This window comes from Corythoichthys intestinalis, chromosome 10 (assembly GCF_030265065.1).
Source record: "Corythoichthys intestinalis isolate RoL2023-P3 chromosome 10, ASM3026506v1, whole genome shotgun sequence".
NCBI classification, from domain to species: Eukaryota; Metazoa; Chordata; class Actinopteri; order Syngnathiformes; family Syngnathidae; genus Corythoichthys; species Corythoichthys intestinalis.
The window spans coordinates 21,457,961-21,475,705 of NC_080404.1; the positions used below are offsets into that span (position 1 = coordinate 21,457,961).

General features: G+C 38.5%; 2 protein-coding genes across 2 annotated transcripts in view; one reads left to right on the forward strand and one right to left on the reverse strand.

The window, feature by feature from the left end:
* ctu2 (cytosolic thiouridylase subunit 2 homolog (S. pombe)) overlaps nucleotides 1-3,032 on the forward strand; it is a 16,955-nt gene extending 13,923 nt beyond the window's left edge. The window contains exons 15-16 of the mRNA XM_057847426.1: nucleotides 493-551; nucleotides 708-3,032. Of these exons, the coding sequence (XP_057703409.1) occupies nucleotides 493-551; nucleotides 708-753 (105 nt within the window). The 3' untranslated portion in view covers nucleotides 754-3,032. The remainder of the gene's footprint in view (nucleotides 1-492; nucleotides 552-707) is intronic.
* Nucleotides 1,625-16,768, reverse strand: LOC130922581 (steroid 17-alpha-hydroxylase/17,20 lyase). Its single transcript, XM_057847425.1, has 8 exons — nucleotides 16,412-16,768; nucleotides 16,165-16,303; nucleotides 14,445-14,680; nucleotides 13,314-13,400; nucleotides 7,704-7,922; nucleotides 7,349-7,518; nucleotides 3,721-3,824; nucleotides 1,625-2,437 (listed from the first exon to the last, which is right to left on the reverse strand). Exons 1-8 carry the CDS (start codon nucleotides 16,730-16,732, stop codon nucleotides 2,157-2,159), a joined length of 1,557 nt encoding a protein of 518 aa, XP_057703408.1. The 5' UTR covers nucleotides 16,733-16,768; the 3' UTR covers nucleotides 1,625-2,156.
* Between the last annotated feature and the right edge of the window lie 977 nt (nucleotides 16,769-17,745).

The following is a 17,745-nucleotide window of genomic DNA, read 5'->3' on the forward strand; positions in this document are numbered from 1 at the left end:
ATCATATGAGCCCAATTGATTCCGTGTTGAGCGCTGTCTTGCCCTCTTACTCACTGTGTTATGGTGAATTTCTGCCTCCAGTTTAAAATTTCCCTCGAATCATGTTAATTGGTACTTACGTCGTCTTCTGAACCAGTTTCAATCAATAGTTATGGATCTATGTGAGTCTTCTTAATACTTTTTGACATGATTGTCATTTAATTAGTGTGAAAAAATCGTGATGGGGGACTTTCCAGATCAGCGACCCCTGGGCGAGAGCTAGAATCTTTCCTGTTGTCATTCTATGCAGCCATTATGTTTTCTTTCAGAAACTCTGTGAATACTTGATAATGTATATTTGCATATCGTTAAAGCAATGTTCACAATAATATTGGAAAGAACATACGGGGTATTGCCCACCCCCAATGTGAGCTTAGATATCGACCGATCCAGACTTGGCTCGCTATAGCAGGAATAAAATGTCCTTTCTCTTTTGCTTTACTTTTCCTTCAGTCCTCAGTGGATCGTCTTCCTCAATACATCTTGTCGGAGGCTCAGATAAGACAAAGGAGGTAAGCTGTTTGTTTATATTTTGTTGCTTTACCATTTTATTAATCACTGTGAGCATGCGTGAGTGACGTAACCTACTAAGTAATACAGGTACGGAACTACGGATAAAAAGTGGAATTACCAGATTGTGCTCATTTCAGTTGGTCTTTTGTTTTCAGGGCTCGTATGAAAGAGGAGATTAGTGATTTCCTGTTGGATGATTAGAACAGAAAGCATGTGAGTTGACGACATAAGGAAATCATATGTTTCGGAGTTTGCATCGGTTTGTTTTGTGGTCTTGATTGTAATTTATAGCATCGTTAACCACTACCTGTACAAAAACGTTGGACACACACATTTTTTACACTGGGATGAGGAACTACCGTGATATGAAAAAGTATCTGAACCATTTGGAATTTCTCACATTTCTGCATAAAATGTGATCTGAACTTTGTCAAAATCATACAGATGAAAATACAGTGTCTGCTTTAACTGAAATCACTCAAACATATATAGGTTTTCATATTTTAATCACGATTGCATGCAAACAATGACAGAAGGGGAAAAATAAGTGAACCATCTGCCTAAGGAGACTTCAAGAGCAATTGAAACCAATTTTTACCAAACATTCTGTCAGGTGTGTGCACAATCACTGGTGAGTGGTTTAAGGCTGCCCCTGCCCTGCCCACGATAAAACACACACCTGGTAAGAATTGTCTTGATGTCACACATTGTCTGATGTGCAGCATTTGTATAAAGCTGGGAAAGGATACAAAACCATCTCTAAAAGTCTGGATGTTCATCAATCGACAGTCAGATATTATAAAATATTAATTGTGATTGTTCACTTATTTTCCCCCCTTCTGTCATTGTTTGTATACTATCCTCATTAAAATCTGAAAACCTATAAATGTTTTGGTGGTTTTAGTTAAAGCACACTTTTTTTTTCATCTGTGTGATTTTGACAAAGATCACATTTGATGGTGATTTTATGCAGAAATGTGAGAAATTCCAAAAGGTTCAGATACTTTTTCATTCCACTGTAAATGCCCCAAGCATGTAATAAAAATTCTGAGAAATGTTTCAAAAATTCACACGACACAGGTTCTTTCGATTTTGTCCCGCACATTGCGGCAGAAATGTGGGTTTTTCTGGGGGGTAAAAAAATGTTTTATACCTTTATAATAATAATATACATTCAAGATACACAACACCTGACACAGCTCAGTTCTCACTAAACACTTTTTATTATATGACTATCCACATTCACAAGGACAAAGATATCTGGCCAATATATCATATTTGTGAAAACCTGGATCCCTGTTAAGCTTTAAATAGCTTCCTTGGAGTGTCCCTTTCACGCATCTGATTGTATAAACATATACTGTGTCTGGTTGTTTATTACATGCATTGTATACTTTGAATAATGTGTGAATAAATTGAACTGAACTTGTCTTTCTGATAGCCACAAAGATTATTTTCTACTTCATGCATTTTATATTTCCCAACATTTTTTAATACTAGTATTTGGCCTTTGGGAAAAAGCAAAAAAGAAAATTGTGAGTTGTACCTTTCGAGCCTTTTTTTTGTGTTAAAATAAATCATGGCAAAACTGATGTAACCACAAGTTAGCAGGCCTGGTACTCGTTTGTCATCCAACTTGATCTGGGTATGACCGTCACCCTGTATTTGGCTGGTTGAAGCACGACGCCAAACCTGCCCTCCAACAGTGGTGGAGGTTGTCCTGGCGGGGAGGATAATGTAAAGCGCTGCAGAATCCAGGAAAGGAAGATAAAAAGTTCCATCTTGGCTAAGGCCTCGCCAAGACACACTCTGATCCCGGCTCCAAATGGCATGTAGCTGGATGATGGGTTGATCAAACCTGTGCCTTCGCTATTCAAAAATCGACCTGTAGTTAAGGAAACAAAACGGTGAAACATGGATTTTTTTGAAGACATTGATCCAGACACCTTTTTAAAATGGTACAGTGGTACCTCTACTTACAAACATCTCTACATACAGAATTTTCAGGTTAAGACATGCCTCAATGGGGAAAATATTGCCTCTTGTTAAGGAAATTTCAGGATACGAAAGGCAAAAATATGGCGGGTTCCCAGTTTACTGAACGTAACATATTTTTTATAGCTGCTCTGCCATTGGCTATTGCCTAGCAATTCTGGCATCCAATTAACTAAGAGGGACCTCAACTGTAAGTGTGTATTCCAGCGTCCTCTTCATTCAGTGGTGCCTCCAGAAGTTTTTCATAGCGTTGGCCAGATGGGGGCCACTTAAAATCTTGGGGAGGCACACCAAAGCTAAAAGCCATAATTTCAGGTTTTCATTATATTATTGCAGTAAAAAGGTCAGGGGAAAACTATCAAAGACTTAAGGACACGGCTACTGATATAGTTTGGTGTATTGTGTAATATTTGATGTTACTAATGATTTAATGTGCATAGTCCATAACTGTCCAGTCAACATTTTGAGTTACGCAACAATTCTGTTTTATTGTGTTATGTATATATGAAGCATGAGGTGTACATTTAACAAAACAAAATAATTACTGGGGAAAAGAAGGTGCTGGCAGATACAAATAAAAGCAAGTACAGAGGCAATCATATCTTAACTGGATATTTCCCAACACATTGTTAATGTGACACAAAAATAATTATTAATGAACAAAACATAAAAAATGAAATGCATAACTGATGCCACAACAATCTAACAATATACTGGCAAGCGGGGTGGCCAACAAATTTATAGGGGGGGCCGTGGCCACCCCCTGGTGGCGCCACTGTCTTGATTTGCCCCGCGTGTTGCGACATTACATTTTGCACAACTCAGATTTCATGTTTATTGTGCAATAATCTAATTGTAACATGTATTTGTTATATGTTTTGATGCATTTTTATGCATTATAAAAGAATTATGAATTTTGGGGGGCTTGGAACGGATTAGGGCATTTACATGGAAAACTCCCATCTCTACAGAATTTTCAAGTTAAAACTACTTCCAGAACCTATTTCGTAAGTAAAGGTACACCTATATCGACTCTTGGGGGAGCATATCGATAACCTTTTGGGATACAATGTTTCGCAATATATCACCATTTTGATATATTGTTACACCTCCAACTACAAGTGTACCATCAGTGAATAATATGCTATTCTTATAATTGAAGCTGCGTCTCACCAGGGTCGAAGAGCTCAGGGTCTTTCCATTCGTTCTCATCATGGTGCAGAGACCAAAGGTTGACAATGACTCTGGTCCCTTTTCGCACTTTGAAATTTTCAATGCTAGAAAAAAAAAAGTGGCACAATTTAGTTGAAATGCACACATAAACCTAAATGGGACCTTACAGTAATTACTTCCATAAAACCTTTGATTTCATTTGATCAGGATTGGAAGACATTTTTTGTTGAAAATGTTGTTTTCAAACTATTTTGGTTAGTTTTTCTTGCCTCATTAAACAGCTAGATTTTCATTAATAGGTGACCAACTGGATCAAATTTGAATAATGCTAATATTTTTTTTAAATCTTTGGATTCACAGAAAGGCAGTGTAGTGATTTATTGACGAGAGTAGCATAGTCCAGTTTCCTCTTATTTGTAAGGACTTTGGCAGCACCATTCTGAATTAGCTTTGTTAAAACCTCTAAATATGTAATTGTAATAATCAAACCTACTAAAAATAGATGCGTCGATTTTTATTATTTTTTTCCCCATGTCATGTTTAAACCTAATCTCCTTAATTTTGACTTTTTCAGGTGTCAATAGGTAGATTTAGTTCATTAGATCAGTGTAAAAGTTCAAGAGTCAGTATTTAGGTCAGAGTCAGTATTTACACCAAGATTTCTGGTTTGATTTGTATCTGTCAATCACATGGAGCCACGGTTAGTCCTGATCTTAACCTTTTGAAGGCCAAAAATTATTCCCTCTGCTCTAACACAAGGACTGAACTTAGGGGAGGTGCGAGTTTGCGGGTATGGTTGTGCGAGGGGTGGGTCAAACAGAAAGGTAAGATGATGCGCAGAGCTGTTATATAGTAAATGTTAAAATATCTACCAGCTGCTTGGCTGATTGTCTGAAGTGGCCCACATAAAAAATTCCACTTGCACCCCCCCCCCCCCCCCGCACACACACACACACACACACACACACACATTGGACGATCAACTTGAGAGGCCTGCAAAACTGGAGGGTCCTGTGAATAATTGTTCACTACATACACGTGCCGATTACCGGATTCAAGGTATACCGTGATATGAAAATGTCAAGGTTTCAAAACTGCAAAAAGTTGTCCGTTATACCATCTCTAAGGAATTAGCTATTTTTTGTTTCCCAAAAATGCAGGGAGAAATCCCTCGCTTGCAGCTGCAATGCTCAACCCTCCCCCAGTGGTTGTTGCTCAGTGTCCGTGAGACAGCTGTGCTAGATGATGGCTGGAGGAGGTGTAACTCCTGAACTTTTTCCCCTTTGAAGAAAATGAAATCACTGGTTTGGGAATATTTCGGCAACAGAAAAGTTGACGGCCAATCCTTAGAAGAGGAGGGCCAACCAACATGTAAAACGTTTGTGGAGGGTGGCTACCGAGGAGGCAATACCTCCAATATGATTTTGCATTTATAAAAAATTAAAGATTAGTTAACACTGTTAACTATCGTAGCTTGTGGGAAATGTTTTATCTCCAGCATGTTTAGTGTCTAGCGGTGGTTAAACGTGTTTTTTTTCTCTCTGGCAATTGTGTTGAGAAATTGTGTGCGTGTATGTGTTTGTATAATGCACACATGATACGAGTTATACACACGTGCTTTTTATGAAAATTCAAGTATTTTTGTTCTAATGGTAATAATGTTGAGCTGTGGGTTTAAGCTAACCTAAAGGACTGAAATTATTATTTTTAATTTTAACATTATACTTATGTTCAAATTTGCTAATGTATTTAAAAATAACCCTGTTCAATGGAAATAGTTTTTTTTTTTAAACCCAGATATCTCAAATTTGCTCGTACAATTACAGTGGGGAAAACAAGTATTTGATACACTGCTGATTTTGCTGGTTTTCCCACTTGCAAGCCATGTAGAGGTCTGTAATTTGTATCATAAGCTCTCTTCAGCTGTGAGGGACGGAATCTAATACAAAAATCCAGAAAATTCCATTGTATAATTTTTAAATAATAAATTTGTATTTAACTGCATGAAAGTATTTGATACATTATCAACTAGTAAATATTTCGGCTCTTAGTTCAACTTTTTTTTTTTAAGAACTCCTCCTGTTCTCCACTCATTACCAGAAGTAACTGCACCTGTTTGAACTTGTTACCTGTATAAAAGACACCTGTTCACATGCTCAAACAAACAAACTCCAACCTCTCCACAATGGCCAAGACCAAAGAGCTGTGTTAGGACATCAGGGATAAAATAATAGACCTGCACAAGGCTGGGATGGGCTACAGGAAAATAAGCAAGCAGCTTGGTGAGAAGGTAACAACTGTTGGAGCGATTATTAGAAAATGGAAGAAGTTCAAGTTGACGGTCAATCTGCCTCGTTCTGGGGCTCCATGCAAGATCTCACCTCGTGGGGCATCACTGATCATGAGGAAGGTGAGGGATCAGCCCAGAACTACAAGGCAGGACCTGGTCAATGACCTGAAGAGAGCCTGAACCACAGTGTCGAAGAAAACCATCGGAAACACATTACGCCGTCATGGATTAAAATCCTACAGCGCACGCAAGGTCCCGCTGCTGAAGTCCGTGCATGTCCAGACACGTCTGAAGTTTGCCACTGACCATCTGGACGATCCAGAGAGCAATGGGAGAAGGTCATGTGGTCAGATGAGACCAAAATTGAACTTTTTAGTCTAAACTCGGCTCGTCGTGTTTGGAGGAAAAAGAAGGATGAGTACAACCCCAAGAACACCATCCCAACCATGAAACATGGAGGAGGAAACATCATTTTTTGGGGCTGCTTCTCTGCCAAGGGTACAGGACGACTGCACCGTATTGAGGGGAGAATGGATGGGGCTATGTATCACCAGATTTTGGCTGACAACCGCCTTCCTTCAGTGAGAGCCCTGAAGATGGGTCGTGGCTGGGTCTTCCAGCATGACAAAGACCCAAAGCACACAGCCAAGGCAACTAAAGAGTGGCTCCGTAAGAAGCATCTTAAGGTCCTGGAGTGGCCTAGCCAGTCACCAGATCTGAACCCGATAGAAAATCTATGGAGGGAGCTGAAAGTCCGTGTTGCCCTGCAACAGCCCCGAAACCTGAAGGCTCTGGAGAAGATCTGCATGGAGGAGTGGGCCAAAATCCCTGCTGCAGTGTGTGCAAACCTTGTTAAGGACTACAGGAAACGTCTGGTATCTGTAATAGCAAACAAAGGTTTCTGTACCAAATATTAAGTTCGATTTTTTTGTGATGTATCAAATACTTATTTCATGCAATTAAATGCAAATTTATTGTTTAAAAATCATACAACGTGATTTTTTGTTTTTTTGTATTAGATTCCGTCCCTCACAGTTGAAGAAAACGTATGATAGAAATTACAGACCTCTACATGCTTTGCAAGTGGGGAAAATCGGCAGTGTATCAAATACTTGTTCTCCCCACTATATAGCTTTTTATACAACACTATAATATCATATTATAGTATTAATAATATTATATTATTAATATGAGAGCTACTGTATTTCGATAGGCTACTTCGCTCTCAACCAGTGTACAGTATACTATTACTTCAAGACAGCCATGTTGTTAGCTGTCTGTTTAGCATAGTCAAAGTATCGGTGAATGCCCCAAAATGAGCCCCATTGTTGAGTATACCTCGTGTCCTGTAGGGCCACGTGAGGGATGAGAAGAGGGGAAACTGGACGTATCCGCAACACTTCCCTTATTGTGGCCTCCAGGTATGGCAGACTGCCTCGGTCACTTAGGAGGGGATGTCGTTCTTTCCCTAATTTGCGGTCCATCTCTTCCTGAATACGTTTCTGTACCTGAAAACACAAACTTACTATTCACATGGCAAATTGAAACTGCATATCTGAAAACCGATTTACAAACAACCTTTAAACAGTTTTTACGGATGAAACAATTGCTTTCATAAGAGTTTGTGGCCTAACAACCGATTGAAACCTCTCACATTTAACTCGAAGTTGAACCTTTTGTTCACAAGCATTACCTCAGGATTATGGATAAGGTAGATGATGGCCCATTTGAGTACAGTCATGGTGGTTTCCACTCCAGCACCGAAGATATCCCCCACGGTCATAAGGATGTGATCATCACTAAGCCCCAAGGACTCCGAACTCATCTCTGGTGTGTTGTTGTTCTCAGCGTGTCGCTTGGCTCTGAGTAGAGCATCTATCAAGTCTCTCTGCAAATTGTCACTGTATTCTGCCTGTGAGTCATAGCATGTCAAAACACAAAACACAGCAGAGAATTAGTCCAGTTTTATTATTTGTTGACATGGCTACGGCAATTAGTAGCTTTATTACACTATCAAAACATTTGTTTGTGCGGAGTGGATCAGACTATGCAACATCTCCTTGTCTGCCCACTCCTCCCAATATCTTGCATCCAACAATGGATTTGAATTATCTGATGATACATAGTGACTCGAGAAGACAAAAGATTTAAATCCTATCAGACCATGCAACATCTCCTTGTCTGCCCACTCCTCCCAATATCTTGCATCCAACAATGGACTTGAATTATCTGATGATACGTAGTGAATCGAGAAGACAAAAGATTTAAATCCTATCAATAATTATAATGCTTTGGATTTATTTAGCACTTTTTTGGACACTCAGACTCTACGTTGCATTATTCTCTTACTCTGCACTCGCTGGTGATAAGCCACTACTGTAGCCACAGCTGCCCTGGGACAGTCCGACATAAGCGAGGCAGTCAATCAGCACCATCGGCCCTTCCGACATTCATCAACCGCTTGTTCTCACAAAGGCAAGTAGGGTGAAGTACCTTGCCCGAGGGTACAACGACAATAGACACAGGTTTCACCTCGACTTGAACTCACAAGCCTTCAATCAGTGGATGACTCGCTCAACTACCTGTTCCACCGTTGCCCCCAAAAACTCAAAATCAAACACTCTTAAAGGGAATCCTGAGTAAAATGACATTTGGTTCTGTGACTAAAAAAGTTCTCAATTTCCAATGACAACTCTTTCCTCCTCACCCAAGGTTGAGTCTGTGTGTCATCCTCGATAGTGCGCTTTCATATCAGAGACATATAAATAGCATTACGCTCAGCGTATTTTAGCCTAAGCATTGCAATATCTCCTGTCTATGTCCGTCCCTCTCACCTAAGAACACTGCAACTCTGGCTCATAGCCTTGTCAAATCCTGCATCAATTACTGCAACTCTATTAGCATCCCGACAAATCTATCCATAAAATGCAACTTGTCCAAAACACTGCTGCCCGCATCATCTCAAGAGCTCCCTCCATGAGTCACATTTAACCCTTTTTTTTTTTTTTTGGGTTGTAGCTTTTATCTGTTAGTATTTTTACTTTTTATCTTGTACGGTGACCATGAATGCGCCTAGAAATAAAATGTATGTTTTACTATTATTATTATCACTATTTTTGTGCACACTGTGTACTGAATAGCTCAGGTGATAGCTTACTCTTTCGCATTTGTGTTTTCGTTTTAGGACAATTGTAACAGTATTGTTTTCATATTTGAACACGAAGGAGCTGACTCGCCTGCAATTAGTCCAAAAACACTGCAGCAAGAATTCAGACCTGTTCAAATAGAAGGACACATATATTCTCTATTCTTAAACCTCTTCACTGGCTGACAGTACCGTATATTTAGGATAAATTGTGAAATTTTAATTTTAAATTTTAGAGCTCTGCATGGTCAGACTCCTCCGTAGGTGTGATCTGATCCACGCTTACACCCCAGCTCTGGTTTCGAAGTCTGTGGATCAGAATTTACTCGTGGTACTGCATATTTGGCTTCGAACTAGAGGAGATTTCTACTCTCTCCGCGTTCGATGGAGTCTGTTGACTCCTTCAAAAAGCACATTGAGTCATATTTATTTGTCCAGCCTTTGCTTAATTGTCTTTGTCTTTGTTATGATTACTACTGAGTTGTACTTGCCTTTTAAAGTTAAATCATTTTTATTGTCTGTTGAAATTGTAAAGTGCCCTGTGACTGTCTGAGAAAGATGCTGTATAAATAAAGCTTACTTACAGTGTATCACAAAAGTGAGTACACCCCTCGTTTTCCTGCAGCTATTTAAGTATATCTTTTCATGGGACAACACTGACAAAATGACACTTTGACACAATGAAAAGTAGTCTGTGTGCAGCCTATATAATAGAGTTAATTTATTTTCCCCGCAAAATAACTCAAAATATAGCCATTAATATCTAAACTCCTGGCAACAAGTGAGTACACCCCTTAGAAACTCCGTACAGTACATCCCTAAATGTCCAAATTGAGTACTGCTTGTCGTGTTCCCTCCAAAATGCCATGTGACTCGTTACAGGAGTGCTGTCAGCATTGTTGCAGAGATTGAAGAGGTGGTGGGGGGGGGTCAGCCTGTTAGTGCTCAGACCATACGCCGCACTCTACATCAAATTAGTGTGCATGGCTGTCACCCCAGGAGGAAGCCTCTCCTGAAGACTGTCCACAAGAAAGCCCGCCCATCTCATCAGACCATAGGACATGGTTCCAGTAATCCATGTGCTTAGTTGACATGTCTTCAGCAAACTGTTTGCGGGCTTTCTTGTGTACCGTCTTCAGAAGAGGCTGCCTCCTGGGGTGACAGCCATGCACACCAATTTGATGTGGAGTGTGGCGTATGGTCTGAGCACTATCAGGCTGACCCCCCCACCTCTTCAGTCTCTGCAGCAATGTTGACAGCACTCCTGTAACAAGTCAAATGACATTTGGAGAGAAAATGACAAGCAGTACTCAATTTGGATTAGGGATGTTCGTAGTTTCTAAGGGGTGTACTCACTTTTGTTGCCAGGGGTTTACATATTAATGGCTATATTTTGAAGGGAAAATAAACTCTATTATATAAGCTGCACACAGACTACTTTTCATTGTGTCAAAGTGTCATTTTGTCAGTGTTGTCCCATGAAAAGATGTACTTAAATATCTGCAGAAATGCGAGGAGTGTGCTCACTTTTGTGATACATTGGACATACTGTACAGAGAAAAATCAATTAAAATATTACTCAAAAGTCATCCCAAAAATTTACACAAGTACAAGTAAAAAAGTTATTCGGTGAAAAGAATACTCAAGTAATGAGTAACTGCTTACAATGTCTGATTTTTAAAAAAGTAAGCAATGATATATTTTTTTTTTCCCCAGCACAACGCCATCGATATAAACTGTTATACTGTAACGCATATTCTACTACATGACTATATTAGGCCAAAAATAGATAAAAATCATTGAATTCCAACTAGAAAATCTACAGAATTTAAAAATCACCAATTCAATAAGCATGTGTGCCCTCTAGTGGAGATAACATTTCCTACCATGAAATTAAAATAATCATATCTCTGGTTTTCAGTGGTCTATTGGTGCCAAATAAAAACTGGGAGAGACGTTGAATTCCGCCCTTTAAGTAATGTTTGTGGCAGCGCTCTATGTCAAAAAGTTAAAACAAAATTTACGGCGATTTAAAGACGCCGGGTGATTGAATAGGTCTGCGTGACCATAGGACTTCCGACTGCAAGTTTGTGACTATAATGTCAGATTGGTATAATGAAGTCATGTGATTATTGTTACGACATCTCATTGGTGAAACTGGTAGAGCCTGGCAGATTTTCGCTATCTTTGGCAAAAGTAGTCTAATATGTAGAATAGAGGAAAAAAGTAATGACTAGTGTTGCCCAAAGTAGCAGAATAAGAGTAGTGTTTCTTTTTCACAAATCTACTCAAGTAAACATAAAAAGTATGGCATGGTAAAACTACTGTATTATCTGCAATAAACGGCGCACCTTTACATAGATCAGTGGTTCTCAACCTGGGTTCGATTGAACCCCAGGGGTTCGGTGAGTAAATCTAAGGGGTTCGGCGAAGGTAAAGAAACGCAGAGCCCTATTTTCGCACGCTGATTAAATCTAGGCTCGATCTGATTGGAGGAGGAACCGGTTTGCTCGGTAGAAGGTTGACTCGCACTTGGTATGAGAGAATACAACAGAACAATGGGTAGCGTGGTCACAAATTTTGACTTGTTTATAAAACATGCTGTCAAAATGAGAAGAATTTTCAACAGGAATTTGCTAAATTATTAGCTTGCTATCTTCGATATATACAGTAGGTTTTGATAATTCCAAAGGGTTTAATGACTCAGCATGTGAAACTTGTGGGGTTCGGTACCTTTAGTAAGGTTAAGAACTAGGGTTGTTCCGATCATGTTTTTTTGCTCCCGATCTGATCCTGATCGTTTTAGTTTGAGTATCTGCCGATCCTGATATTTCCCAATCCGATTGCTTTTTTTTGTTGCTCCCGATTCAATACCAATCATTCCCGATCATATACATTTTGGCAATGCATTAAGAAAAAAATGAATAAAACTCGGACGAATATATACATTCAACATACAGTACACAAGTACTGTATTTGTTTATTATGACAATAAATCCTCAAGATGGCATTTACATTATTAACATTCTTTCTGTGAGAGGGATCCACGGATAGAAAGACTTGTAATTCTTAAAGGATAAATGTGACTTTGTATATTGTGACTAAATATTGCCATCTAGTGTATTTGTTGAGCTTTCAGTAAATGATACTGTAGCCATTTAACTTCTGCACAAATGCATGATGGGAAGTGCAACCATGACTGTGCGTCGTGGTACCAATTGATATATTTTCTCTGCGTTGGGAAATAACACAGGGTGTTAAGAAAAAGATCAACTATTACCTTTCTTCCCCACATTGCTTCCCACGATTATTCTAATCGTTGGGAGAGGAATTGTAAGGATTTTACCATTTAAAAAAAGGCTCCAAAGGCTGCCAAAATTCACTCTACTCATTTTACGCTGCATTTTAGCTCTATATACTGTATGGGTAAAATGCTATTATAGATTGAACGCGACAATGCATGAGTGGGTTGTGCAGCACATGCGTTAATTGCGTTAAATATTGTAACGTGATAAATGTAAAAAATATTAATTCTTGCCGTTAACGCGATAAATTTGATAACCCTACCTTAAGCTTAAACTAAAGACTCTGGAAGAGTGTAACACATTATGTCTGTAACGTTAAATACAATTAGAAAATGATTTAATTTAAAAAAAAAAATATATATATATATATATATATATATATATATATATATATATATATATATATATATATATATATATATATATATATATATATATATATATATATATGTATATTAAAAAAAGGCATGTCCGATATTTTTTTGCCGATTCCGATACTTTGAAAATGACGTGATCGGGCCGGATCGATCGGGATGCCGATTGATCGGGACATCTCTATTAAGAACCACTGATATAGATGAATATTGGTTAATAACGGCATAACATTCCCTTTAGCGCAGCGCCATCTAGTAGATGCATAACGCATTTCCAACCACTACTATTACTGCCCCTTAATAGTGCAGTGCACCCGTTACGTGAAAATAGTTTTAAAAATAGGCCATTCATTGAATTATAGTGTGGAAAAACAGTACATTTTTCTCAAAAAGTCACTCAAGTAAACGGTAAATGTAACACAATGTAACTACAACCTCCCTTTGCTGACTTTAGAACAGACAGACATGGTAAGACATACCTTGTGTTCTTCATATTTCTTCTGTAGAAGTTTGTCTCGCACAGATACACATTGTTTCAGGAGACGTAGGTCCGCATTTGGGAAAGCCTGCAAATTGAAATGGTTGTTTTTAATGATTTGACGGGACTACTTATCTACTCCATGTAAGTGTTTTCATTCCAGATTTTGACAACATTCACTCTTCAGAACTAATAAATGATATCACATATGAACTTTTTCAGTGATTTTGGCACACTTATCCTGTCCTGGTTGAGTCTTGCAGGCAAATTGAATAAAATATTGAAAAACATTCTAACGTTTATTTAGGACCAGGGGTCTCAAAGGTGTGGCCCAGGGGCCGATTGCAGCCCGCAATTTTAATAAATAAATTGAAAAAAAAGAATCAAGACATTTAATTGAGTGTGGCCCTTGTGTATTTTCCTCTGGGAATTTTATTGATTTATTTTCTGGGGTTTTGTGGCTTCACATAGTGCAGCTCTTTGGCTGCCATTGACGGTAATAGACGTCCATTTAATTTCAACTGATCTTTTGATCGTTTCCAGCCCCTTCCAGATGAAACGGATTGGGTGTATTTTGCCGTCAATAGGTATTTTCATGTACAAATTCCATTTTACTGACTACCACAACACACGTAAGCTGGATGTGCACAATTTAGTAGGGTATGAACATACTTTACATATTAAAATGTCATGAAAATTAACCAATAAAAATAAGTTGCTTTTGAATTTTGGTTCAACAGAATCTTTATTCATATACTTGTCTATATAGTTGTGATAAAACTCATGAAATGGGTTATGATGAAAATGAGTATATTCATAATTGAAATATTTTGTTTGACAAACTTTAGTTTGCTGTCAATCACCAAATTCATGACGGTGTAACGTCGATTCTTGTGGACAATGATACAATAATTGCTGACATTAAAATGTCTGCCACATTTCGATTCAATTCAATAGCCATCATTCAATTTTATACGATATTATTCACACGTTTAACACAATCAGTGAAGCAATAAAAATAATACGAAGCAACTTGAATGTTTTTGACAATATTCTGGCTAAAACTTTTCAGAAAGTTTAATTAAGAAACACATTCTTTTTAACTAAAAACTAAACTGTTTTGTTTTCTGACCTGTAACCATGGGAAAATGTCCACCAAGCTGTCTTTGGCAACAGTGTCCACAATACCCTGGCTGTATTGAAGCATGGACTCAAACTCAGGATCTCCCACGGAGTACGTGGAGTTGAAACAGAGTGAACAGATGACGTTGGTGACCACGCACATTAGTTCGGGAGAAAAATCCGCTGATTGTTCAGAAGCAGCTTTCTCTTGCATGATGGAGCAAAGCAAGTCGGCCTGTGTGCAGACTGAACAGAAGGAGCAAATGTTACAACCATCTTTAGTTTGTGGCAATTTTGGTAAGACTTTATTTGACAGATGCCATTAAGTGTAATCTGGAAAATTTTGTCACAAACTCAATTTATGTCCAGTCCGCATATTTTACCTCCATTCAAAAGTAACATAATTTGCCAAGATTCATTTCGGCTTAATATTCATACTGTAGCGACTATTTTTTTTATTATGTGCTACACCCGCAATGGTTCATGGGTAGTTGTGGTTTGGTTTGGTATTGGTAATGGTTTGTTTTGGTACTATTGTGCCCCATTATGGGGACTAGAACCTGTCGTGATAAGTGAAAAACCGCCAAGTACACTTTTTTGTGTGTGTGTCCATTGTATTTATTCAGATTTAGCATTGGAAAGACATATTTATACGACGTGTTTTTTCACTTTTTTCCCCAAAGTATAATAACAAAAACCCATATATATATCGATATATATTTTAATAGTTTTTAAGCACTTCAAATGTAATAATTATAAGTTTTAAACATGTTCCTGTCCCACTGAAATATTTTTAAACAAGAATAAAGTAGAAAAACGCTTGTCTTTACTAAATGCTTCATTGAGTGAGTCCACTCAAACCTGCTCAAGCTGCTCACTTTCACACAGTGAGTTGCCACAGCAACTGTTTAATACACAGGTGTCAAACTAATTCCAGAAAGGGCCAAGTGGTTGCAGGTTTGCTTTCCAACCAATGAAGAGGATACCTTTATACCAATCAGATCTTTTACATGTGTAATCAGTTAATCATTGTCAGGTGCTACTGTTTCAGCAGAAAGTTCATTGGTTAAACTCTCTTTCTTCTTTTGTTAGAACAAAATCCAGCACCCACTTCGCCCTTTCTGGAATCGGTTTGACACCTGTGGTTTAACAAGTTAAACGATGATTGGCGCATGCGGCGCTTTGAAGTTTCGCCTTCCAAGTGTGTCTGGCAAAATACAATCTTAACGTCTGTCAATCATCGTTAACCTTAATAAGCAATTCCAGTGCACTGCCTGACCAAGAAAAGCAGCAGGGGCGTGAGTGAAAGACTATGTGATCTGATTGGGACAGCTCTATAAAATACTGCATTTATTTATTTATTTATTTTTTACTTGAAAAAAAATCTGCGATGGACTGAGGGGGCGAAGTTTGACGCGCGAAGTAGCGAGGGATCACTGTACTACATTACAGTTGCATCTCTTTAGAAAGTATATCTTATCTGCCATTCGGTTGTATTGCGTTCACGTTACACAAACCCGAGCAATGTCGGGGCCATACTGGTAGTATTTTATATTACAGAGATCAACTCCAAAATGCCCTTGTTCTAAATTTAGGATGATGTAAAATCTCAATATTTGTCTCCGTGATTGACTTAACTGTAGAAACAATCTACTTTCAAGCACTAGTAACTCAAATGTAAAAAAAAAAAAAAAGTAGAAAACATACTGTATATTTAAACGACTACTCACTGATCTTTTCAATTAAAGCAGACCCATGTCCAAACATGTGGAGAGCTCCATGGACAATTTTCCTGTGGAACTTCCAGGTTGCACTGTAGTCTCCAAAAGCAATATCTTTCCCATCCCTGGTCAGCACATCTGTCGTTACCTGAATTCCACAGAGAGGAACACCAGATAATACATGTTTTCAAGGATGAAAGTCCACTCACTCAAACTGTTTTTACAACATCATGAAGAAAGACAAAGGTGTACCCACGGTTCTTGGTCTTCCTGCAAATATCTTGCCCTTCTTCAGCAGTACCTCTTTGGCATGTGAATACTGGTTGACAATAATTAATCTATTGGAGCCCATCATCAGTGAATATATCGGGCCATATTTCTCCTGTAGTTTCTTGAAAAGCACGTGAGGCTGATGTTCGCTTATTAGACTCAGCAGACTGCCGATGAAAGGGAGTGATGGGAGGCATGGGAGCTCCTGTAAGCCATGCATTGACTTTCTAAATTTTAAATTTAATGTTAAAATGATCAGCCCTATGAAAAAAGACACGGATAGATATAGACACAGAACCCAATCCATTTTATGTGGCTGAAATATCTAGAGCAGACGTGGCTAGGGTGGAGAGAGGCCCTGAGCAGCAGCAGAACACCTTTTTAAGCAGCTCCTTCAATGTCATATCCTTGAAACTGTGCCACTTTAAACAAAATACAACAGCGCTGAAAGCGTGGAATAGTGCATTCAAATATAATGTGTACTTCATAATACATTTCACATACAAAAAGGATAATCATGTAGTAGTCCAAATGTTACATAAAATGTAATAATGACAGCAGCTAGAATGATGATTAGTATGTCTGCTTCACCGTATGTACGTATAATTGACTAATGTAAAACTGTTTGTATATGTGTGAATGTGTGCATGACGCCCCTAGACCTTCTTCTGTCTAGTTGCATTTTGGCAATAAACACAATATGAACAAACATAACAGGAGTCTACAAAACTTCCCTGTGGCATGTTAAATTGGTTTCAGCATTAACGGGCATTCAAATGTAACATTTTGTGTCCAAGCAGATTGATATGGTCACTTCCTGTCAATGGACAGTGGAGGGTGCATCATGATTTGGGGCTGTTTGCTGCCTCAGGGTCTGGACAACTTGCAATCACTAATGGAAGAATGAATTCAAAAGTGTATCAAAATGTTTTCCAGGAAAACCTGAGGATGGATGCTGCATCAAGACAATTATCCAAAACACAGAAGTAAATGAACTTCAGAATGGTTTCAGAACAACAAAATACACGTTCTGGAGTGGCCAAGTCAAAGTCCAGACTTGAACCCTATTGAGATGACTGTGGCATGCCAAAAATCCCAGGAATCTGACTGAACGACAGCAGTTTTGTTAAGAAGAATGGACCACTATTAGTCCTGATCGATGTGCCAGACTGATCTGCAGCTACAAGAAGCGTCTGGTTGAAGCTATTGCTGCCAAAGGGGCGGGAATATTAAATGTGATGGTTCACATACTTATTTTTTCTCCTTCTGTCATTGTTTGCATACTACCGTCATTAAAATATGAAAACCTATAAATGTTTT

What these genes read in the sequence shown, in the direction of transcription:
- LOC130922581 (XM_057847425.1), bottom strand. Translation starts at nt 16,732, where the DNA reads ATGGATTGGGTTCTGTGTCTATATCTATCCGTGTCTTTTTTCATAGGG. An exon ending in ACCTTATCCATAATCCTGAG is followed by an intron (nt 7,519 to 7,703) that starts GTAATGCTTGTG and finishes TTGTGTTTTCAG; the next exon opens with GTACAGAAACGTATTCAGGA. An exon ending in GTGGCCCTACAGGACACGAG is followed by an intron (nt 3,825 to 7,348) that starts GTATACTCAACA and finishes TTTTTTTTCTAG; the next exon opens with CATTGAAAATTTCAAAGTGC.